Source organism: Lissotriton vulgaris, chromosome 3_1, assembly GCF_964263255.1.
Source record: "Lissotriton vulgaris chromosome 3_1, aLisVul1.2, whole genome shotgun sequence".
NCBI lineage: Eukaryota > Metazoa > Chordata > Amphibia > Caudata > Salamandridae > Lissotriton > Lissotriton vulgaris.
Genome location: NC_141689.1, coordinates 1471943309 through 1471968585, shown reverse-complemented (window position 1 = coordinate 1471968585; position 25277 = coordinate 1471943309). Strand labels below are relative to the sequence as shown.

The 25277-nt window shown below is 43.0% G+C and overlaps 1 protein-coding gene across 1 annotated transcript in view; it reads right to left on the bottom strand.

The window, feature by feature from the left end:
• The window catches only part of GRID2 (glutamate ionotropic receptor delta type subunit 2), a 2654005-nt gene that overhangs the window by 1428696 nt on the left and 1200032 nt on the right, over nucleotides 1-25277 (bottom strand). The window contains exon 4 of the mRNA XM_086961940.1: nucleotides 4558-4763. Within this exon, the coding sequence (XP_086818066.1) occupies nucleotides 4558-4763 (206 nt within the window). The remainder of the gene's footprint in view (nucleotides 1-4557; nucleotides 4764-25277) is intronic.

Genomic DNA, 25277 nt, shown 5'->3' with positions numbered 1-25277 from the left:
TGTTTATTACCTAGGAAATACAGCATATAATATCTTCACCCCATTTTGTATTTATGCTTTGCTTAAAAAAGTATTTCTTTGAGGCTTCACATTGGTGAAAATTAATAATTTACAGGAGTGATGTGATGCCCTTGAAATATATGCCTGAATACATTACTTTTTAGGAAACCATAGTTACATATTTAGTATACATACAGTAGCATTGTGTTGCCTGCCATGAAGTGCTAGAGTGCCTCATCAAGGGAAGGGAGTGCAATATATGTGCAATTACAACACAGTGCATTATATAACACACACTAATACTAATACCTTAAACGTCAGCATTCAGGCACACAAATATAGATCACACAGGCTGCATAATAATTCTCTTGAATTGCTTGACATTCTTTACACTCACATAAGAAAAACAGCTAAGAGCCATGTCCATCACAGAGTACTGGACTAGTTCACAGCAAATAAAGTACATATCACCAACTGAGCAGGCATGGAATAACTGACGAGATCTCTGACATGCCACTGTTCAATGGAGGACTTTAATTTCCTCCACCACTGCAGGTCTTAATTAGCTACATCCTATGACTTCTTCTTGACATCTCACAGTGACAATCAGATATGGGATGATATTAACAAAATTCATCACTGCCGATCTCTACTCTATTTCTACCTTTAACCTATGCCTCTTCAGGACCATAAACATTAAGCAAAATATCTCAGAAAGGACAACCCATTCCAGAACCAGCTTAGTGAGCTATGAACACAACCAGAATACCATAAAGGGACCTGTGGAGCTACTCAAAGCTGCCAGCTTACTGAAAACCATAAACTATGTGCCTCTCTCACTCACTTCTTCATCCATCCCACTCTTAAGCCCTGTGTACCGATACGAAAACAACTCCCCAGTGATCATCACGTATAGGATTGGAAACACTTCCCACACAAGATCAAAACAAAGAAAACACACAGGACATGGTGTACCATGCTACCCATGGAAGCAAGCATTTCAGAGCCCCATATAGGGGGAATATGCGCTATATAAATGCTGCAATACAATACAACTTGTTGACATGATGAATTATCAATAGGGGACAGTTGCTAGTGAAAATTAAAGATTGTAAAGTGCTATTAGCAGATGGAATGAATATGAGATTTGTGAGCACACTGAAACCACAAACCAGCCTCTTTTAATTGAACAGGTGAGGGACTAATTATTTTTGTTTGCCCATTATAACATCTATGGCAACCTTAGCAGACAACATGGTACAAAATATTGGTTATGGGTCACAAGTAGTATGAGGGTGACCCCCCAATGTGTGGGCTAATTCCTCCCAAACATAGTCCTCGAACTTAAGTAAAAACCATAGATTTCTCCTCTAAAACCATGGACCCCATGCAATCACTTGCAGATTACATAAGGTCCTCAGGCATAATGTATTTTCTGGGGATAAGTTTAGCATGCAGAAAACGAGGCCGACGGCTCCTTTTGATGATCTCAGTTATGACAATGAAAACTCTGTGGACTTTTATTAAAAAAGAAGATTCAAAATGTCAGTTATTCGATTACAAATAGTTTTAGATGGGATCAAATACAATCTGAAAGCCATTGAAATGTATTGGTTATGGCTAGGGTTGTCAGAAATCCAGGAATAATGATGCACCCACAATCACAGTTCAAATGATAGAACAGGATGTTAAGGTGAAGGTGGTTCTAATAGCCATAAAGGGCCAATAATAATGGCTTTGTTTATTTTATTTTCAAGATGACATCCCTTAACTTTTTCTGATAGATATGTATACCGATGTAGAACAAACATGAAATAAATGTTTACTTGTGTGTATCCCTAAGAAATAGGAATATTTTAGAGCACTGTTACTGCAAATACAATCCTGGTAAAGATGGTAAAAAAAACAGTACGGATTAGGCCCTACAGACAGTATGTTTCAATCATTATTAGTTTTGATCGATGTCGAGCCTTGACCTGTACCCAATTCTTGCCTACAATTTCATGCCAAACATTATCGTTTTATAGACACTAAAGCCATTCTTAAATGCAACTCTATATCATGTACATTTTGCTTTGCAGAACCTTGATCAGAAATAGAGAACAAAGGACAAAGTGCATAGTCTTTAAATGACTGGACAGGATTTTTTAAGATTGGCCCTTTATAGTTATTAGCACATTCCATGCAACAATTAGAATACATCCATTATTAGTAGGAGTTAGACTGCAGTCACTAACTGCCGTTGTTTGCTTGCACTCTAAGGTAAGTGAAATTGTTCAGCAATGGTATTAAGCAGATAGAGACAGTTGCCATCTTTGTCTCCACATAAAGGTTGCCTTAGTGGACAGTTGCTAGCAGTTTTACTGCCCACTTGCTGTTGCAGGTAAATTACTATTCATTTACCTCTCCCCATGTTCTGCACCTTACAACATGTCAATAATTGGTTAACTCCTTCGACGCTCATGACGAGCTCAGCTCGTCATGGTGTACACCTCCATACACTCATGATGAGCTGAGCTCGTCATGAACAATGGGAATCCAGAATAGTCAGCACAGGAGGAAAATAACACTAGCATCGATGGTGTTAATAGACAATTTAGAGCTGTTAACGACTACTGCAATGCCTAATTGTTACCTTTATTGGAATCCTGAGCTTCTGTTAGTTTGCTTTCTATAACTTCCTGGGGATGAACGTTTATGTCTGCCCTTGCATGGGATAAAGTGTGTGTTTGGGGGTTATAATCCCTATTAACCACAGGCTGAAGGACAGCTGTCCATCTCTTTCATTAACACTATTTCTGTCAATCACATAATTCTAAGGCTTGTACTTAACTAAGTAATTCCTGCAGCCAAAATTACCAATATAGTGGTATGACTCTCTAATGAGGGCTATGTTGATTGCTATAAGACTTCAGATCAGGTTACAGCCGAGAGCTGTAAGTGAGGATTTACCGTTGCAGAGGGGGCATTTAAGGCTTGATTTAGAATATAATTGGAGTTAAGGTAGTCGAGCACTTCGCCTTTACTCAGCCCACCAAATTGAGAGTCTAGTCTAGTCCGGGGCACATGCTATGGATTTCTATGAACCGCCATCACTTTGGTTCAAGGAAAGACATTGAAAAGTTTGGTGTGCATGAAAGCTTTCCATTTTGCAAAAACAAACTCTCAAAGAGGGAGTTTGCTTTTGAAAAATGTGAACTAATGGGCCCTACACCATGGGAGTTTTCCCACGTATTGTGGTGGGGGGGGGGGGCATTCATTTTGTTTTTACTGTCCGTTACTGCCAGCTTTTACCTAGTGATGAAGGACAGCAATAAAAACCATTCAACTAACCACTCCAATTCGGCAGTTGGTCGGATGACTTACCTTTCCAGGCCCATACTCCATCGGGCTGTCAGAGGAGCATGTCAGCAACGGGGCTGAAGTAGACTCTCTTGTGGATTTACTGTTGGTACACCACCAAGCCAGCCCTAAATTTGGTGGGTGGAGTAGCCTCTCTGCAAAATTCTAAAGGCCTGATTACGAGTCGAGCGGTCCACTGACCACCAGACTTGTGTGGGCGTGTTGGTCTCCCAACCACCATATTACTATTTGGGCATCAGACAGCAACACACATATGCCTTGACCGCCAGGGAACTGCCTTTTCCTTGCCAGTGTTGCGGCGGTCAGGACTCTGCAAAATGCATGGCGGGACCACTGTGGTCCCGCCAATCATATTTTGAATTTCCTCTCCACTAGCGGTGGCATGGAGGTTCCTCTTCCATGAACAGTCTGGTGGAGAGGCAACAAAGAGGACTGTGCATGGGTCCCTTTGCCTCCTCTGCATGTAGATGCACACAGGGGGGCCCAAAATGTCTTGTGTGTGTTTGCGTTTGTGTTTTTGGTGTTCTCATTGCAGTACCCATTTTTAGGGCATCACCATAGGAACGTTAAAAAATGCCCCGCAGACAGGAGGAAACTCCTAATATGGCAGGTGGTCAGACCATGGCTTCGGCAGTGCGGTGGCAGGGCGGACCCGGCGCCGCACCGCCAAAGTCATAATCAGGCCCTAAATCAGGTCTGTAATTGTAAGTATTTTCCACCTGTTGAGCAAACCTGTTCTAATTCAAACAGAAATCAAGCCATTGTAATGTTGAAGCAGAATGCTTATGCAATTCATTATTCATTCTCCATTGGCATCATGGTTTTCAATGGACCTCTTACCAACAACTAAAATATTTCACAATTATTTCTTTTCACATAATGCATATTGAACAGTTTTAATTGCTTGTTAGACAATTTGTGAGCACAGATCTTTCTTTTATGTGCACAATGATAATTGAAGGCGTTTATGGCCTCCAGCAGAATAAAACATCTAAAAAAATAATTAACAGTTGCAAAGCCTGCACTTCATTGGATGAAATAAACCATAAACGAACCCACTAGCTAGATTGAATTTTTGTTTTAGAAGCAAATGTAAAAAACGAAAGTATGATAGCAAAGTCAAAATCGACCATGAAAATTGTAGAGTTTGAAAACACTGCACAGCAACGCTCCCAGAGGTGCCTGATCACTGACCTCTGAAATGAAGGCCTTGGCGGTGGTCGGGCTCATCACCAGGATTGCTCGCCTCAGAGTGTCCCTGTAGCGGTTCAGCTCCTCGATTCGCAGGGTGGTAAATAGTCCGGTGATCATTCGGTTGATGTTGTTCTCTACCTTCTGCAACGCCACATCCATTCCCTGCTGTGAGACTCGGTCCAGGAACTCCTGTATTCCACGGATATCTGAAAACATCAAATGCCAATCAAAATGATAATCAGCACACAAGCGGCCATGTCCGTCTCCTGAAACTGAAGGCTGCCTGTCAAATGTTATTACCTGCCTGAACCACCTACACGTTTTTTTAGCTGTTTTCTAACACGAGCAAGCTTAACCTGTTACTGCTGGTCTGTTAGGATATGAAAGTGCACTTTCTGGCTTATTGTCACTTCCATTAATTCAGATCACTTATGATTGTTCACAAAAATCAGTAGATATACTAATTGCATCGATACACACATTACAGTTCTAATACTAAACACATTTGATGGGCAACAATCCCCACTTGAGGTTAAAAGTAGACTTGTAAAAGCCAAACATGGGCAATCTGGCAAAGTTTACTTGCACTGCGAGGAGTTTCTTACCCTTCCTCGAGAAATATATACTTTGAAGCCAACTTTTAAAAGTAACACTGATTTGTAGGGCGTCATTCTAGGTGCTTAGAAACCATTACCACGTTCAGTTGTGCACATTTAATACAAATTCTATCTCCATCTACATACTAACCAGCCTGATTTGTGTTGTGCCTCATTCTTGTTACCAGAGTCTATTTTATTGGAGTGAAGGATTAGTGCGTTTAAGTTGATGATTGGAGGCCTACAGACCCCAACATTCGTTTTCAAACTTGGGGGCCACTGTTTGAATCCTGGCTTTGGTGATAGACTTTGCATCATGTGATTCTGGACAAATCACCAAGGGGCATAATTTACGTAGATGTGACTCAGCGCTGCAAGTCACCTTGCTGCGCTGCGTGACATGGAAAGGGAAGGAATGTGCAGTATTTAACACAATATGGCGCATTCCTGCATTGTCCCAGGACTGGCGCACAATGGGCTGTATATTGCCAATGCAGGCACTCTTGCAATGGTTCCTATGTTGTAAGCTGAATTGTTTTTGTGCAGGAAAGGACACCGTCCTGCACAAGGACAGTCCCCTAAGGCATTTTCCTCTTTCTATGTGTGCTGCAGAATGCGGAACACATAGGAAGAGAAAAAAACACACGTAAATAAAGATATTTCTCCACTTTTCGCCTCCCCTGGGAAGGCGTTGCATTTTGGCATATTCCCGACTCTACCAGTATTGGCAGATCTGGGAATGCATTAAAATCCATTGGTTTTGTGTGGGAACACCCAATCACCACCCATGGAATGCTTCACTTTGCGCTGTGTTACTCCAAATTTATCAAGCAACTCAGGGCCACACCAGATGGTCTTGTGTGGCTTGATAAATTGCATTTCAAAGTTGCATCCCGCATGCAACCCATTGCATTGAGCAAAAGTGATGCAACCCATACATAAATATGACCCTCAATCTCCCCCCTGCCTGAGTGTAAAATGTTGTGTATCCCCATTTGATGTACACGATCTACAATTGAAACCCAAACCCCTTTAATCTACAGTTCTCTGTCGCTTTCTAGCTAGGTTTGTGTTGTATAAATACCCATACAAATATGAGGTAACCAAAAAGATGCCTGAACTCAGTGGAGATTAGCAGTAAGGTACAGTAACAGGAAAATGTTTTGCTGTAATTGCTATGCTGATGGCATTCTCACCTGGACTCATCAGAAAGAGTTGGCCCTCTGCTCCTTACATTGGAAGAAGAGAAACACCCTAGTGATGGTGGGGTCATGTATGGAGAATCACCTTTTTGGATGTACCGATAAAGAATGGATAAAGGAGAGGATCCCTCTAATAGAAAAAATAAAGGGACATTGCAATACATGCAGAGAATCAACTTACGGGTAGGGGGAGTCAGTAATGGGAAAGAAGCAGTGATGACTTGTCAAATGCTTCGAATGAGAGGGATATTTCCAAACTGGGGAAGAAGCAAGGTGTTGACACCTTCTAAAAAGGGGACTGCACAGGTTTTCAAGACATTGACATCCATACTTAAAGAGGGACTCAAGAAAAGAACACTTCTATGGGGGAACGAGTAAACAGGATCAAATTAATATTTGGGCACCCAGCTTTTTATATAGCATTCTCCCACATCTCTATTCTTCTAAAAACGCGATCATTATACATTTTCAAACTTTCCCAGATGACCCTTCTAACTTTTCTCTGTACCATTTTGTCCAGAGGCCTATAGTGTAACGTGTCTTCGACTTTCATGAAATGGTCCAACATTGCCCTATTGGTTCACAGCAACCCACCTTTCCTGTTTTACCACAGCATCTTTCGTTCTTGTAATCGTGCAGTGCAATTTATAAGGCATGTGATTCACAAAGTGGTTTGCTTGTAAAGGAGTGACTTACTTCTGGAGATTCATAAGTAGGAGGGTCATTTAGACCTTTTAGGATGACCCACCAACCTTCACCCTGCTCCCAGTGGAGGGCCCCTCTCCACAGCTAAAGAATTCTCCATACCTGGTGGAGATCTTTTTTTATGACAGAGCATCAGATATTACAGCAGATGCACTTTTATCACAAATGAATGTCAAATAGGCCACCATGTTTATGTTCCTGCCACCTGTTTACCATTCCCATTTGATTTTCAGCAACAAATCCCCTGCACATCAGGAAAAATGTATTCACTGTTGTCTAGCCTGGGAGTCCTGGAAAGAAAGAAATAGCGGCAATACCCTTCCGTAAGTATGGTAGGCTTCTCCCACTGTGATTCCGTCGATGTTGGGCAACCGGATCACAAGAATTGACTGAGGGTCCACCAGAGGAACCTTGGCTTAGAACTAACTCTAAATGGTGAGAAAGAACTGCAGGCTCACCAATTTATAGTGGTGCTCCTACTCTGCCGAATTCAAAATCACTCCCTAAGTTCCAAGTAATTATGCCTACTTACATAACCCATTTTGTGAATCGGGCGTATAGTTACTGGGTAACTTACACGGTAAAGTACAAAGAAATAAATTATATTTATATAGACAGTATCGTTTATACAGGGCTGAAAAGTGAGTCTTATTATGGTATGACAAACAGAAATATAAAAAGGATGTATGTTTTAATAATTCAGCTTTCTGGGTAGTACCCATCCACTTAGCTCTAAATAAGGCCTCATGATATGAATATTCATGGTATGGATGGAGGAGGGACAGATTTTCAGCAGAGGGCAGCAAGAAGTCTTTTACTGTCGTTGGACTAAATCACCTCATTAGTAGCAAAGAATATGACCAGTCAACTGCAGAAGAAATTGATCCTGCATCCCCCATGATCAAAATACCTCGCTGTTCCAGGACATGCAAGAATTGGTTTCATAATTGCAAAATGTAAGGAAACACCATTTTGTAATACCATAAAACGCACTGATTTTCACAATCAGTGGAAGTTGTGAATTTAAATGAGGGCTAAAAATTAAGTCATCAGACACCTTTATCATACATTTAAATGTGTATGCCTGACTTCTTAAAAATCATAACTTGATCTGTATAGTTTACACTGGAATCACAAAGAATGAAACATGAAAACATGAGCGGGATGTATGCATGAGATTCTTACTCATTATTGTATTACATTATTGAACATTTCTTGGAGTGGGTCACAAATACTAGTAAATGTACAAATGCACTGAATTTGTGGGTATACAAATGCAGTTTTTCTGGTCCCTGAGGCTTACATGGAAGACAGCCAAGGTTTTGATTGTTTCATGAAAAACAGAAGCTCTTCCTGAGTCTGGATATTGAGAAGAAGATTATTGTAATATTCGGCTCCAATTTAGGCAAAGGAGCAGCTGTTTGGGTGAGACATGCACATTCTAATGACCCACCAGAAGAATGCTGTAGAATAGCGAATTCTTCTTGCAGGTGTGTACTGGGTAAAGTAGGGCTGTTGTCATGGATGACCATATGCAAAAAGAACAATCTATGGACAGAATGCAGAACAATGTCATACATTCACCCCCAATACGGGATCTGGGCCTAAATCCATCGTTATTTGGCTCACCATGCCATTCCAGTTTGGACCCAGCCATATACAAATGAATCTTGACCCTGAGCCCAATGGGAACAGTCCAGCCCCGAACTGCCAGGCCAGGTCCTCCCTGAACTGGAAACAAGCATCCTAGGACCAGTTTCAGGCATTCAACCCTTATCAGCCAAGAGTGCTTTACTCCAGTGGCATGAAGAGCACGGGACCCACGTCTGGCATACCTGTCCCACTTGGGGTGACAAATGCAAAAAGAACAATTGATGAAAAGAATGCAGAAAATGTCATACTTTCACCCCAGTACACAGATCTGGACCTAAGTACATCGTTTTTTTGCTCACCATGCCATTCCAGTTTGGGTCCAGCCATATGCAAATGAGTCTTGACCCTGCACCCAACGGGATCATTTCAGCCCGAACTGCTAGGCCAGGTCCTGACTGAACTGGAAACAAGCATCCTAGGACTGGTTTTGGGCTTTCAGCCCTCACCAGCTAGGATAGCTTGAATCCAGTGGCATGGAGTGCAGAGAGACCACGTCTGGGCATACCCGTCCCACTCGGGGTGACAAATACAAAAAGAAGAATTGATGGACAGAATGCAGAACAATGTCATACATTCACCCCAGTACAGAGATCTGTGCCTAAATCCATTGCTTTTCTGCTCACCATGCCATTCCAGTTTGGACCAAGCGATAAGCAAACCAGTCTTGACCCTTCGCCCAATTGGAACAGTCCAGCCTGAACTGCTAGGCCAGGTCCTCCCTGAACTGGAAACAAGCACCCTAACACCGATTTCGGGCATTCAGCCCTCATCAGCCAGGATAGCTTGACTCCAGTTGCATGGGGAGCATGGGACCCACGTCTGGGCATACCTGTCCCACCTTATGACAAATGCATTGAAATTCAATTCATAAGTGTTTGTCAATGGGAAGCTAGTAAATCGATTCAGGATCACTCCACACTGAAGAGTAGCAGGAACGGCAAAGGGCATCATGCAAAGCCAACTCTGACATGCATGTGCCTTACATAGGATCAAAAGATGGACTAGTGCATAACCTCCCATTCGATTTGTTATTAAGCCTGAAATTCCACTCTTCTGGCAGATTTTACCGAGTTTTTCCCACTCTGAAAAACTTTGCGGAGTGGAGTTTTTTCATCGCTCGCCAATGTTAAATTGGCAAGCGCAATCGAGGAAATTTTTACTTCAGAACACCTCCCAGTGAGATTTCTCAACATGGGTAGTTGCGGATGGTCTCTACCTCTGGCAATGAGAAACCTTCTGTTCATATTGAGGAAGCTGTCACACGAGTAGAATAGCTACTTGAGCTGAAGAGTAAAGCAGCACACTCTTGCATTGTGCATGGTGCCATTCATGCTGATTTTACAGTACAGAACAAATATCCAATGTTAAATCAGTGCAAACGGCGCGATGTAACACACTCTGCAACTTAGAGAACTATGTGAACTCCGCCCAGAGCTATTTGTCAACCAGAAACTTAAATTTAACCCTTTGTATGCTGATGACGGAACCGCTCCGTCATCAGCTGCGGTGGAGCTGTGCGGATGATGGAGCCGTTCCGTCATGGCAGAGTGCAGGGACTGTTTTCTGTACGTATCGAAGAGGCAGCGGGGGCGTATGTAATGTTTGGAGTCCCGTTTTGAAATCATGCAGCATTGCCATACTCGCTGCGATAGTGGGACACAGAGACTGCATTATGATTTGGAGCTGAAGCCCCCCTTTTTGCTGGGATGTGTTCATTTTGCAAGGACAAGTTAAGTATAAGGTAAAACCCACCAGACATCGTTTTTGTTTGATTACAAGAGAACCTTTTTTTTTGGTCATTTGCAACAGAAGCTTATTATGTATGTTGGACTTGCATTGTTGATTCTTGGTCTTGCCTAAATTTTAGATAAAGAGTCCATTTTTGATAGTTACCTGTGTTGTCCTTTTTTGGTGTGTCACAGTGTTATTGTGGGTGTTGGCGCAAAATACTTTACGCATTGCCTTGGGGATAAGCCTGTCTGCTCGTGCCAAGCTACCAAGGGGGTGAGCAGGGGCTATCAACAGTGTGTGCCCCTTTACCCGGACTAGAAGTAAGGGTCTCTATTTGGTCAAATGTACCCACCTCTGCCAACTAGAGACCCCCAATTCTAACACTTATCCTTAAATTGCAAATACATGTAATTAAAATGTGTAAATTCCCAATTTTGGCTCAATTAGGATTTATGGTCAACTCGTAATGAGGACTTAATGGTAAGACAAAAATTACATTTTCCATCTCCTTTTTGCTATAGAATAAAAAAACTACTTTATGTGCATAGTAAAATGTTTTTTTAATTAGTTTTCTATCCACCTATCACTTTATTTGATGCGAATAGTAGAAGACTTATGCTGGAATTTTGTGCATTGTAATCTTTTGGAACAAAGCTTCCGGACAGCCTATAAATGTCTTTGTTGTTTTATATTCTTACAATGTCTTGAATATTTACAACTAATCTTATTTACTCTGAGTCCAGCTTTTCTCCTCCCGGTGGAAAGCTTTGAAGGGTCATCTCGCCTGTCACAACCAATGTGAGAAAATGTTTGAGCAGAAAAATGAAATTTGAGAAAGCTGCCTTTCTAGAAATTTCACTTGTTGTAAGGGTTCACCATTTTCCTCAAGTCAGTTCTGTTAGGTGTATCTCACAGAACGTCCTGCTTCTTGCCGCGTTTCTCAGACTCATGAATAAGCAAAGCTGGCACAAACCTGAACTGGTGAAACTTGCAAAAAGTTTAACAGTAGCAAAGAAATGAGAAAAAAAGTGTTTCAGTGCCTTGCTTTTGATACTGTATCCCCCCCCCCCCAAAAAAAAATCACCCATAGTTTGGAAAGGTCAATGAAAGCTACTATATAGTAACAAGGAGGAGATGTGGCCTGGTGGCTAAAGCTGCCACTTTTGAAACCTCAGGACCCAGGAATGAATCCCAGCCTCAGCGCTTGATTAAAGGCCAATCATTTAATCCCTCTGATCCTAAAACCATGAAATATAAAGTGTGTGATAAATATTTTTGTAATGCCCTCTTGATGCACATGCTCTGGTAAATCCTCTCCTGACACATAGTTGTGCAGGGCTCTGTTGCTTCATAGTTAGGTTTGCGCTATCAAAACACCAATGTACAAATATGGTGAACAATATCCAATTTCCTAATCGTGAAACTCATTGCAATATATTTAAATACGGAGCATGTTTTGTTTCTTTCTGTCAATTGGCTATCACATTGACATGGTTGTTTCTGCACAAATGATAACCTTTTGTTGTCAAAAAATGGAGTGTTTGTAATGTGTCTGAGTACATATTTTGAAGAGTAGGAATATTATCCAATGTTAAAATGGCAAGTCACCAAGTCCAGTGTAATCACCAGCAGTATGCGAATACATGCAAAGAAGCAACCTGAATTAAATATAAACAAAATACTTTAATTAGAGGCCTGAAATAATTATACAAAATTATGTAAATGAGTATAAGGAAACAATGGCAATCTGCCAAATTGGTAAAAAAACATCTTTAAGATGGTCTGGAGACAGGCTTGAGAATATTATAGTCATCAGCAATTGCAAACAATGTCGAGGTAATTATGAGAATTTAAATTGTTTAACCCTTTCCATGCGGCCACGATTCCCCTGGTGTGCTGTAAACAGCACGAACAGGGGCGGGCCGTGACGAACCCCAGTCGTCATCAGCACACGAGCACCGTAGTGCATGGCGGCTGGGGTTCGTCATCAGCATAGAAGGGGTTAAGGGAAATGTAGTAGATGTTTTCAGCTTGCAAAAATACCCTCAAATGCCATAACATTTTCAAAACTGGCAATCTTGAAAATGTAATTTCTGGTCTATGTTCCTATTATCTCAAAAAAATACTATTGCATTCAAGGAGTTTGTTTAGAATCCTGCTTCATTTGTACCTTTTGTTTCCAAGCCTTTCACAAAGATATACAAACACACCTTTAAGGCAATCTACTGTGTTTGTGTTTAATTCACAATGATTTATAGCAAGCTCTAGGAAATGACAATGTTGATATGCTAATGAGCTTCCTGTTCTCGAAAAGGCTGTCATGGATGACACATATATTATATTTATATATATAATGTGTGTGTGCACACACATCACCACTAGGTAACTAGGTAGTTATAGTTAGGTTTGCTTTTCCATAGGAAGACCATTTTTTGTTTTGCTAATAACTTCAGCCCCGTCTGACAAATCTTTTTTTTTAAAGCTTATTTATTTATTTTTATTTAATTTTTTAAATGCACTTCCCACTAAACTAGGCCGAAAGCTTTGCCTACAACCATCATAAGAACAACAGCTTTAATCTTTAGGGCAGAACCGTTTGGGGTAATGATGCGAGTCCATTTGCTAAGATCTTAGTAAAAATCTCCTAGTCATCATCAAGCAGACTGATCAGACGACAAGAGTTCGTATCATTGCCTGTCTTGTTTTTTTTCTATAAAGCTTACTACCATGGATTCTGTGAATGATTTAGGAATTTCACAGCCTGCCACAATTTTTTGAACAGCCTAATTTAAAACATGCTTAGCTATTATGAAACGTATTTATGTTCTTCTGCTAATACTCCATCCATGCTACAAGCCTTGGCCTTGGGAGAGGAGCTAATCACCATCTTTATTTTGACCAAAGTGATTGGGTCGATGATGCTAGCCCACAGATATGCTGCCAGAGCAGCTTTATAATGCCACCCAGACACTGTTTTAGTATGTCAGGAGTACGACTGTACACATCTGAATTTAGTTTTGCATGGTGTTCCCTGAAAACCTCAGCTGTTGACTTTGGCTGAGTAACTCCTCTAGCTAGACCTGGATCAAAAATTGTTTTTATGGAATTATTTGTTATTTTGTTTTGCCAACCAGGCCAAGTGTTTGCCCATGTCTTCACTTTTCTAAGACTTTTCTGAACGATATGTGATATGGTACACTACAGCAGCTATGGCTGTGTCAGTGCATGAGTGGATTTCCCAGTGGTATATGTATGAGTAACTACATACGTAAAAGGGAGTATATATGAGTGTTAGAGTATATAAGTGACTATTTGTTAGAGTGACTAATTGTGAGAGTGGCTGTATAGACAAGTGTGTGCTTGTGTGAATGATAAGTGAGGTGGTGTGTGTATAACTGTATAGGAGAGTAAATGGCAATGTGATTGATTCTTTACGTGACTGAGTAGGTGTGTGAGTCACTCTATGGTTGAGTGGCAGTGTGTGTGTTTGTATGGGTATATGACAGCATATATCAGTGGCTGTATTGATGAGTGATTGCGTGAATGAGTAACAGTATGGGTTAGTGAGTGGATGTGTGTGTAGACCTATGAATCAGTAAGTGGGTATGTACTAACTAGTATTGATGTGTCTATGATACTGAGATTGGTAGTCTATATTTTAGAAGTGGGTGTATGAAAGGTTATATTAGGGTGTGACGAGGTACATCAGAGTTTAAGTGGATTATGTCATCAGTGATGTCATTTGAGATGTCATCAGTGACATCACTGACCATGTCATGAGTGATGTAATATGAGACGTCATCAGCAATGCATTGCAGGGGCTCAAGTTATAGTTAGCTCAGCTAACTATCACAAACAAATTTCTCTGGTTTTGTACGAGTGAAATTGGAGCCTAACTATGACGATCCTGAAACCTGTGTTTTTTTCAGTGAATTTATAAGGTGTTTTTAAATGCTAATACCTTTCTACAACGTCCCAGAAACCTTTGTTTTTTCAGTGAATTTTTAAGATTTTTTAAATGCTAATCCCTAATTATAACGCCCCTGAAACCTCAGTTTTTTTCAGTGAATTTCTAAGGTATTTTAAATGCTAATCCCTAACTATAACGTCCCTGAAACCTGTATTTTTTTCAGTTTATTTTTCTAAGGTTTTTTAACACCTTGACCGCTGCATGAATTCCGCTGTGGTGCTGGAGAATTAATGAGTGGACGGGAGCGGTCCGACGCATGGAGCAGGTTAAATACTAATCTCTAACTATAACGTCCCTGAAACCTTCTAACTATGCCTAAATAGATAGGGCATGTGCAGAAAGAGGAAGAAAGGCCCATACAGAAGGAAGAGAAATGCAGAAAGAGGCCACAGAAGTCCAGAAAGAGGAAGAAAGGTACAGAGAGAAACAATAGCTGTGCTGAAAGAACCAACAGAGGTGCAGAAAGAGGCCTACTTTGACTGTACCTTACAACAGACTCATACACAGTACCCTAATCAATAATCCTTCTCCCAAGATGTCTTAAACCTCACCGTTTCTATTGAAGGTTCACTATTAATTGACTGCTCAAAATGTTAGGCTTAACAAATATAAAATAGCAATCCTAATCATATCACCGTTGTAAGTCTGAGTTTTTACCTACTGACATGTTAAATGAAAATAAACTTACAAACACTTGAATACCTTTGTTTCAAACAGCATTCTCTGTAAATTTGTGTAAAAAAAGGTGCATGCATTTCTTTATGCTCGCAATATAGGGCATATGGGTATTCAATAGTATATTTGAGGCTCTCTATAACATATATACATAAGACATGTCTGCCTGTGCAACCAAATGAAGAGCAGAACTGAGAAGAATTTACAACCTATAGGAGAAGTTACACGCTTTTTAAGCTGCCATGTTCAGATGCATAACACATGTAAGAATACATATAAGAGTAGACATATACCTCAGTAACAAGAGCATGCAGACCTTTAAACTTGACAGCTTGCATCTCCCATTTGAGTGCAGAAAGAAGCAAGAGAAGTTGAGAAAGAAGCAAGAGGGTTGCAGAAATAGGCAAGAGAGGTACAGAAAGTAGGGAACAAGGGTGCAGACTGAGGCAAGAGAGATACTGAAAGAGGGAACAGGGATACAGAAAGAGGCAAGAGGGGTATAGAAATTTGGAAGAGACATGCATAAAGAAGGCAGAGCAGTGCAGAAAGAACCAACAGAGGTGCAGAAAGAGGCAAGAGGGGTACAGAAGGAGGCAAGAAAAGTACAGAAAGAAGCAAAATAGGTGGAGAAAGAGGCAAGAGTGGTGCAAACAGAGGCAAGAGGGGTCTAGAATGAGGGAAGAGGAGTGCAGAAAGAAGCAAGAGGGTACACATATTTGCAGTAGAGGTGCAGAAAAAAGCAAGACTAGTGAAGAAAGAACCAACAAAGGTGCAGAAGGAGGCGAGAGGGGGCAGAAAGAGGCAAGAGAAGTATAGAAAGAAGCAACTGAGGTACCGAAGGAGGCAAGGGAACTGAAGAACGGACAATAAAGTTGTAGAAATAGGCAAGAGAGGTGCGGAAAAAGCTAACAGGGAGGCAGTGAGAGGCAAGAGAGGTGCAGAAAGAGGGAAGAGGGACGCAGAAAGGGGCAAGAAGGGTGCAGAAAGAAGCATGAAAAGTGCAGAAAGAAGCAAGAGAAGTGCAGAAAGAAGCAACGGAGGTGCAGAAAGAAGCAAGAGGCAAGAGAAATACAGAAAGAGGCAACAGAGGTGCAGAAGGAGGCAAGAGAAGCGCAGAAAGAGGCGAGAGTTACAGAAACAGGCAAAAGAGGCGCAGAAAGAAGCAAGAGCAGTGCAGAAGGAACTGAAAGAGGTGTGGAAGGCTGCAAGAGGGATGCAGAAAGAGGCAAGAGGGGTGCACACATTTACAAGAGAGGTGCAGACAAAAGCAAGAGCAATGCAGAAAGTACGAACAGAGGTAATGCAAATGCCAAGAGGGGTGCAGAAAGAGGCAAGAGAAGTGCAGAAAGAAGCAACAGAGGTGCAGAATGAGACAAGAGGACTGCAGAAAGAGGTGTGAGAGTTGCAGAAACTGGCAAGAGATGTGCAGAAATAGGCAGGACAGGTGCAGAAAGAGGTAAGAAGAGTGCAGGAAGATTCAAGAGCGGTGCAGAAAAAAGCAACAGAAGTACAAAAAGAAGCAACGGATGTGCAGAAAGAAGCAAGAGAGGTACAGAAAAAGAGGGAATAGGGGTACAGAAAGAGGCAAAAGAGGTGCAGAAAGAAACAACAGATGTGCAGAAAGAGGCAAGAGGGTTGCAACAATTTGCAAGAGAGGTGAAGAAAGAAGCAACAGAGGTGCAGAAGGAGATGAGAACTGCAGAAAGAGGAAAGAGAGTTGCAGAAAGAGGGAAGAAGGGTGCAGAAAGAGGCAAAAGGGGTGCATAAAGAAGCAACAGAGGTGCATAAAGAGGCACAGGGGGTACATAAAGAGGTAGGAGAAGTGCAGAAAGAAGGTACAGAGGTGCAGAAAGAGGCTAGAGAGGTGCAGAAATAGGGAAGAGGGGGGCAGAAAGAGGCAAGAGGGATGCAGAAAGAAGCAAGAACAGTACAGAAAGAACTGTGCATAAAGAGGAAAAAGGGGTACATAACGAGGTAAGGGAAGTACAGAAAGAAGGAACAGAGGTGCATAAAGAGGGAAGAGTGGAGCAGAAAGAGGCAAGAGGAATCCAGAAAAAAGCATGAGCAGTGCAGAAAGAACCAACAGAGGTACAGAAGGATGCAGGAGTTGTGCCGAAAGAGGCAAGAGGTGTACCAACATTTACAAGAGAAGTGCAGAAAGAAGCAAGAGCAGTGCAAAAAGAACCAACAGAGGTGCAGAAACAGACAAGAGGGTTGTAGAAAGAGGCAATAGAAGTGCAGAAAGAAACAACAGAAGTGCAAAAGGAGGCAAGAGAACTGCAGAAAGAGGCAAGAGAGTTGCAGAAATAGGCAAGAAATGTCCAGAAAAAGGAAACAGGGGTACAGAAAGAGGCAAGAGAGGTGCGTAAAGTGGGAAGAAAGGTGCAGAAAGAGGCAAGATTGGTGCATAAAGAATCAACAAAAGTTCAGAAAGAGCAACAGAGGTGCAGAAAACAAGAGGGGTGCAAAAAGAGGCAAGTGAAGTGCAGAAATATGTAACAGAGGTGCAGAAAGAGGCTAGAGAGGTGCAGAGAGGGAAGAGGGGTGCAGGAAGAGGCAAGAGGGGTACAAAAAGAAGCATGAGAGGTACTGAAAGAAGCAAGAGAAGTGCAGAAAAAAGCAATAAAGGTACAGAAAGAGGCAAGAGAGTTGCAGAAAAAGGAAGAAGAGGCACAGAGAGAAGAAATAGCAGTGCAGAGAGAACCAACAGAGGTGCAGAAGAAGGCAAGATGGGTGCCAAAAGAGGCAATAGGGGTGCCAAAATTGGCAAGAGTAGTCCCAAAAGAAGCAAAAGCAGTGCAGACACAAACAACAGGGGTGCAGAAAGAGGCAAGAGAGGTGCAGAGAGGGAAGAGTGGTGGAGAAAGAGATAAGAGGGGTGTAGAAAAAGGCAAGGGAAGTGCAGAAAGAAGCAACAGAGGTGCAGAAGGAGGCAAGAGGAGAACAGAAAGAAGCAAGAGAGTTGCAGAAACAGGCGAGAGAGGTGCAAAAAGTAGAAAGAGCAGTGCTAAAAGAACGAACAGTGGTGCTGAAGGAGGCAAGAGGGGTGCAGAAACATGTAAGAGAGGTCCAGAGAGAAGCAAGCGCAGTACAGAAAGAACCAATAGTGGTGCAACAAAAGAGGTGCAGAAAGAGGCAAGCGAAGTGCAGAAAGAAGCAACAGAGGTGCAGAAGGAGGGTAACAGAACTGCCGAAAGAGGCAAGAAAGGTACAGAAAAAAGGGAACAGGATTGCTGAAAGAGGCAAGAGAAGTGCAGAAAGAGGAAAAAAGGGTGCAGATAGAAGCAAGAGAGGTGCGGAAAGAGGGAAGAAAGGTACAGAAAGAGGCAAGATTGGTACATAAAGAAGCAACAAAAGTGCACGAAGAAGCAAGAGCAGGGCAGAAGGAAGGAACCGAGGTACAGAAAGAGGCAAGAGAGTTGCAGAGACAGGTAAAAGAGGTGCAGAAAGAAGGAAGACCAGTGCAGAAAGAACCAAGAGAGGTGCAGAAGAAGGCAAGAGGGGTTTCAAAAGAGGCAAAGAGGGGTGCCGAAATTTGCAAGAGAGGTCCAGAAAGAAGCAAAAGCAGTGCAGATAGAAATACCAGAGGTTCAGAAGGAGGGTAGAGAGGTGCAGAGAGGGAAGAGTAGTGGAAAAAGATGTAAGAGGGATCCAGAAAAAGGCAAGAGAAGTGCAGAAAGAAGCAACAGAGGTGCAGAAGGAGGCAGGTGAAGTGCAGAAAGAGGCACAAGAGTTGCAGAAACAGTCAAAAGAGGTGCAGAAAGAAGCAAGATTAGTGCAGAAAGAACTAACAGAGGTGCATAAGGAGGCAAGAGGGGTGCAGAAAGAGGCAAGAGAGATGCGGAAAGAAGCAAGATCAGTGCAGAAAGAAACAACAGAGGTGCAGAAGGAGGCAAGAGGGGTACAGAAAGAGGAAAAAGAAGTGCAGAAACAAGCAAAAGAGGTATGGAAAGCGGCAAGAAGGATGCAGAAAGAGGCAAGAGAGGTACACAAAGGGGGAAGAAGGGTTCAGTAAGAGGCGTGAAGATAGAAGCAAAAGAGGTGCAGAAAGAAGCAAGATGAGTGCAGAAAGAGCCAACAGAGGTGCATAAGGAGGCAAGAGGGGTGCAGAAAGAGGCAAGAGAGATGCAGAAAGCAGCAAGATCAGTACAGAAAGAAGCAACAGAGGTGCAGAAGGAGGCAAGAGGGGTACAGAAAGAGGCAAAAGATGTGCAGAAACAAGCAAAAGAGGTATGGAAAGAGGCAAGAAGGATGCAGAAAGAGCTAAGAGAGGTACACAAAGGGGGAAGAAGGGTTCAGTAAGAGGGGTGAAGATAGAAGCAAGAGAGGTGTAGAAAGAAGCAAGAGAAGTGCAGAAAGAAGCAACAGAGGTGCCGAAAGTTGTAAGAGGGGTGCAGAAAGAGGCAAGATAGTTGCATAAACAGGCAAAAGAGGTACAGAAAGAGGGAGCAGGGGTGCAGACAGAGGCAAGAGAGGCACAGAAAGAACCAACAGAGGTACAGAAAGAGGTAAAAGGGGTATCAAAATGTGCAAGAGGGTAGCAGACTGAAGCAAGAGCAGTACAGAAAGAACCAACAGAGGTGCAGAAATAGGCATGGAAGCAGAGTTTGGAATGACTCGGCTGGAGCAGGGGCCAAGGACATGTATGTAGCCCTGGGGAGGTGGTGGTCCCTGGTACAAGGGGTCAGCAACAGACACCTGTATTTCCATATTTGGTGCCCTGGGGAAGTGGTTGTCCCCAGGGCAGTGTGGGGGGGCTCGAACCCCCAATCTTTTTCCCCAGGGGCTGCAGAGCAATGCCCGGCCCCCTATTTAATCATTTAAGGCCGGGGGAGGTGGCGGCCCCCGGGCTTGGAGGCCTCCGCAACCATTAGTTGCAATGCCCTGGGGAGGTGGCTGTCCCTGGGGCAGCCTGGGGGCAGGAGCACCCCCACATTTTTTATTAAAAAAAATTCCTGTGGAGGTGGCAGTCCCCTGGGCCTGGGGGGATGTGAGGCCCCCGCTCATTATAACAGAATTCCCCAGGGAGATGGATGTCCCTAGACCAACATGGGGGGCAGGACCCCCCCACATTATATTGTAAAGCCTTGGGGAGGTGGTGGTCCCCAGGGCAGCAGGGGGGCAGTAGCCCCCGCATAATATTGAAAAAAATCCACAGGGAGGTAGCAGTCCCCAGGGCTGTGAGGGCCTGCATGGCCCACGCAAATGTTATTCACATTGCTCTCGGGACCTGGCACACTGGGGGCTTGTTAAAATGAAGCACAGGACACCGCGCTTAGTTTTTTAAAAACAATTTCACGCAGATTTGCGTACCATACACAAATCCCTGTGGCACCCCTGAGCAGGCCTAGGGGGTAAGGGTTTTTCTACCCTGTCCCTTTTCTAGTATTTTTAGCTTTTTTCTTGTGACTCTGTTAAACCGAGTCACAAGATAGCTGCCAACACTTCCTAGTTTGAAGTGTTGGCAGCCAATCAGAGACAAGCTGGTGATTGGGTGGGTTTGCGAATCCACTGCAGTCACCAGATATATAATCTTTTTAATTATTTAATTTCTAAGGAACTCCTGTACGAATTTACACCATTTAAAGCAAAGAGTGCATTTTAGACAAGAAGGTACCTCTCTGCCAAATTTAGTGTAATTTCATTCAGAAGTTCAGGCTGTAGACAAACAATTCCTATGGAAATTAACAGGGAGAAAATAAGTTTTAGGACTCCCATTTTTTCTCTCGGCCCCCACTTGACAAATCTCCCTGAAACTTTCAAGACAGGAGCTGACCGGAGCACTCCATTAGTTTTGAAAAGTTCATGAAGATTCATCAAATGGTGCCAAAGATATTGGCAAATTAAAAAACGCTTTTCCTATGGAAACTAGGTCCTAACTGTAACTAAGAACCGGTGACCGCCAGAAGGTAACATATATATATATACACATTACCTACTGGCGGTTGCCAGTAGGTATATATAGTTAGGACCTAGTTTCCATAGGAAATCCGCAACATTCTATTGGGAATAACTTTGGGGCCGGTTGATCAATCTATGTGAATTTCTCAAAGAAGATGGTGCGTTACGCTTCGCTCCTTCCCCGAAAGTTTCGGGGGGATTCGTGAAGCGGGGGCCGAGAAAAAAGGGGGGTCCCAAAACGTGTTTTCCCCATGCAATGTTCCATAGGACCTTTAGACACGGCTACAGCCCGAACGGCTGAACGGAATTACAAGAAATTTGGCAAAATGGTAGAATCTGATTCGCAGATCACGCTTTTGCTTAAATGGTGTAAATCCCTCCAGTAGTTGCTGAGAAAATTCAAGTTGAAATCAATTATATATCTATAAGCGTGCACAGTGCGAGCACCGTGCGCGCACCCTGCGAGCACCCTGCGATTTTTCAAAAAAATAATAATAATTTTTAGGGGCCTTGGGGGTCCTTGTGGGACCCCCTGAGCAGGCCTAGAGGGTCACGGTGCTTCTACCCTGCCCCCTTTTTGAGTTCTACACATTTGTTTTCCTGCTTTCCTGTGCCTTAGTCTACTGAGGCACAAGATGGCTGCCAACTGTTTCTGTTTTGGAGTGTTGATAGACAGTAGCAGCCAATCAGCATGCCTTCCAGAGAAAGTTGCATGCTCATTGGCTGTCCACACTACAAACCAGGAAGTGTTGGCATCCATCTTGTGCTAGGTAGACCGAGGCACAAAAGAAGCAGAGCTCACAGCCCACACAGCTCTCACAGCCCACACAGCTCTCACAGCCCACACAGCTCTCACAGCCCACACAGCTCTCACAGCCCACACAGCTCTCACAGCCAACACAGCTCTCACAGCCCACACAGCCCTCACAGCCCACACAGCCCACACAGCCCTCACAGCCCTCACAGCCCACACAGCTCTCACAGCCAACACAGTCCATACAGTTCTCACAGCCCAAACAGCTCTCACAGCCCACACAGCTCTCACAGCCCACATGGCTCACACTCTCACAGCCCAAACAGCTCTCACAGCCCACAGAGACCTCACAGCCCACACAGTCCTCACAGCCCACACAGCTATCACATCCCACACAGCTCTCACAGCCCACACAGCTCTCACAGCCCACACAGCTCTCACAGCCCGCCTAGGTAGACCGAGGCACAAAAGAAGCAGAGCTCACAGCCCACATCACAGCCTACACAGCCCTCACAGCCCACACAGCCCACACAGCCCTCACAGCCCTCACAGCACACACAGCTCTCACAGCCAACACAGTTCTCACAGCCAACACAGTTCTCACAGCCCCACAGGTCTCACAGCCCACACAGCTCTCACAGGCCTCACAGCCCACACAGCCCTCACAGCCCACACAGCTCTCACAGCCCACACAGCTCTCACAGCCTTCACAGCCCACACAGCCCACACTCTCACAGCCCAAACAGCTCTCATAGCCCACACAGCTCTCACAGCCCAAACAGCTGTCACAGCCCACACAGCTCTCACAGCCCACACAGCTCCCACAGCCCACACAGCTCTGGCAAAGATAATACCAGCAGAGACCAAGCACTGGCAAAGACAATAACGGCAGCAAACAAACACTGGCAAAGACAATAACGGCAGAAAAAAAAAAGGCAAAGACAATAACGGCAGCAAAAAAAAAACACGGACAAAGGCAATACTAGCAGCGAACCAACACTGGCAAAGATAATACAATCAGGGGGGCAGGGGCACAAAAAACAGCACAATCAGGGGACAGAAGGCCCGACAAACGGCACAATCAGTGGGCAGAAGGCAAGAAAAAACGGCACAATTAGTGGGCAGAAGGCAACAAATACGGCACAATCAGGGAGCAGAAGGCAAAAAATACAGCACAATTAGGGTGCAGAAGGCAAGAAATATGGCACAATCAGGGTGCATGAGGCAGGAAATACGGCATAATCGGGGGGCAGAAGCCAAGAAATACGGCACAATCAGGGGGGCAGAAGGCAAGAACAACGGCCCAATCAGAGAGCATCTTGCTCCGGTCCAAAAATCGGATCCCTAGGGCTGCTCAGGTGGTCCCACAAGGATATTAACATATTTAAGCATTATCCGCTAATAGAATTTGCATTTTCAAAACCTTGCAAATTCACTGAAAAAAACCATAGGTTTCAGGCCTTATTCAGGTAGGAATTGGCATTTAAAAAACCTTTGAAATTCACTGAAAAAAACATAGGTTTTAGGCCTTATATAGTTAGGAATTAACATATAAAAAACCATTGAAATTCACTGAAAAAACCATAGGTTTTAGGCCTTATATAGTTAGGAATTAGCATTTAAAAAACCTTGAAAATTCACTGAAAAAACCATAAGTTTCAGGCCCTATATAGTTAGGAATTAGCATATAAAAAACCACTGAAATTGCTCCTATATAGTTAGTTGAACTAACTATATATTTCGCGCATTCGCAATCCACTGCTGATGATGTCACATATTACATCATTCATGACATGGTCAGTGACATCACTGATGACATTAGTTTTAAAAATGTCATGAAGATGCGTCATATGGTGCCAAAGGTATCAGGAAAACAAAAAACACGTTCCATATGGAAACTAGCTTCTAACTGTAACTACAAACTGGTGAAGGCCAGTAAACAATACAGAGCAAGTGAGCATTCTGTGCTTTTCACGGCTATTGGAGGTGGTTTTTAGATTAGGGTTCATCAAACTTGACATAAACCTTGAGATTTTCGTGGTTATCGATACAATACTGTTCTGGTCACCTGCAGAGATCTGGATGCGAGAATCATCAGTGTGAGTGCACATTGGATTATTGTTTATCCTACGAAGAGGTGGGTGGCAGAAAGCCATCTTCGTGAGTCAGCAACACGCCGAGACAGAGGACCCGGGGTGTGAGCAGCTACATGTGTGGTGAGTACGCTTCCCCGCTACATTGTGGAGACTGGTTCCCGAATGTTTATTGATAATATACAGAAGTCTCTGGTCCTCAGCTGTAATTATATGTGATTGCACTTGTGTCTGTATGGCTAATATGCAGACGTTTCCTGCAGGCATTCCCCAAGCGTTCTTACCAGACGATTTATGAGACCTCCTGAAGCCTCTAGCCCTCCATAAGAGACAGTGTGGTTTTATTGGAGTATCACTAGTTTACTTACGTGATAAAAGATGGATAGCAATTTCGATACAGGGAGGAAACAGAAATCTTATGAACTGTTTGTGAATATAGGCAATACTGCACCTATCATTGAAGGTGAGGGACCAATGACATCTGTGACCCAAAAGAATTACAAATTAGAAACCTAATGAAAAAGAGATTTTAAAGTGGTGGTATGCAAGTACCATGGAAAAGTATTTAGGGCACTAAGGAGTATGAGAATTCTAATTGACACATCATATGAACAACCAGATCTAAAGATAATAAAAGAATGGGCTACCATTCTCATGGAATGCTCAAATCGAATGATGACCGTACTCATAATGTTTGAATGGAAAGAGCATGATATGCTACTCAAAACAATAGACCAGTTGAACCAATAACTACCCAATGAAGACAGTAAGGAATCTTTTGATAAAATGTTGGAAAAAATGACAAAGAGACTTACTAAGCATGAAGAAAAGATCATCCTTAACAAGAGACCGACGTGAGTACCAAGAAGGCAGAATACTAATGTTAAGCCTTAGATTTGTTGACCTTAGAAGAAAAAGCAAAAAGCAAAAGCAAAGGAATCCCCTATGGGAATAGAAAGAAGGGTACAGAAGAAGGGACGATGAAGGCACTCAGTAATGTGGCTAATTTTTCCACCCGCCCCTTCACACATACAGACACTAAAGTTTTGCTATTTACATTATCTCTCTGTCCTGTGAATTCCTTCAATTGCACACAGAGTTGGATAGATCTTTTCTAAATGTATAAGAACATTGAAACTGCATAAGTGCCATAAATTGAAGGTCAAAGTCACTGCACCTATGATGAACAAATCACGGTTAAGTAATCTAACGATTGGCGACATTGACACCCTAGTTATTTTAACTGAATTGAATATGGAACAAAATGATACAACTGAAGAAACTATGGATTTAAAATCACTTGGGGCCACATTATTGGGGGCCATTTTTGAGCGTTCTAGCGCTCTTGCGAAGCGTGATACGCCTACTTAAGGCGTCTGCACTTGAGGGTTCTGCCCTGACAAGGTAACCTCACCAGCAATCTACCAGTGCTGTTGTGCT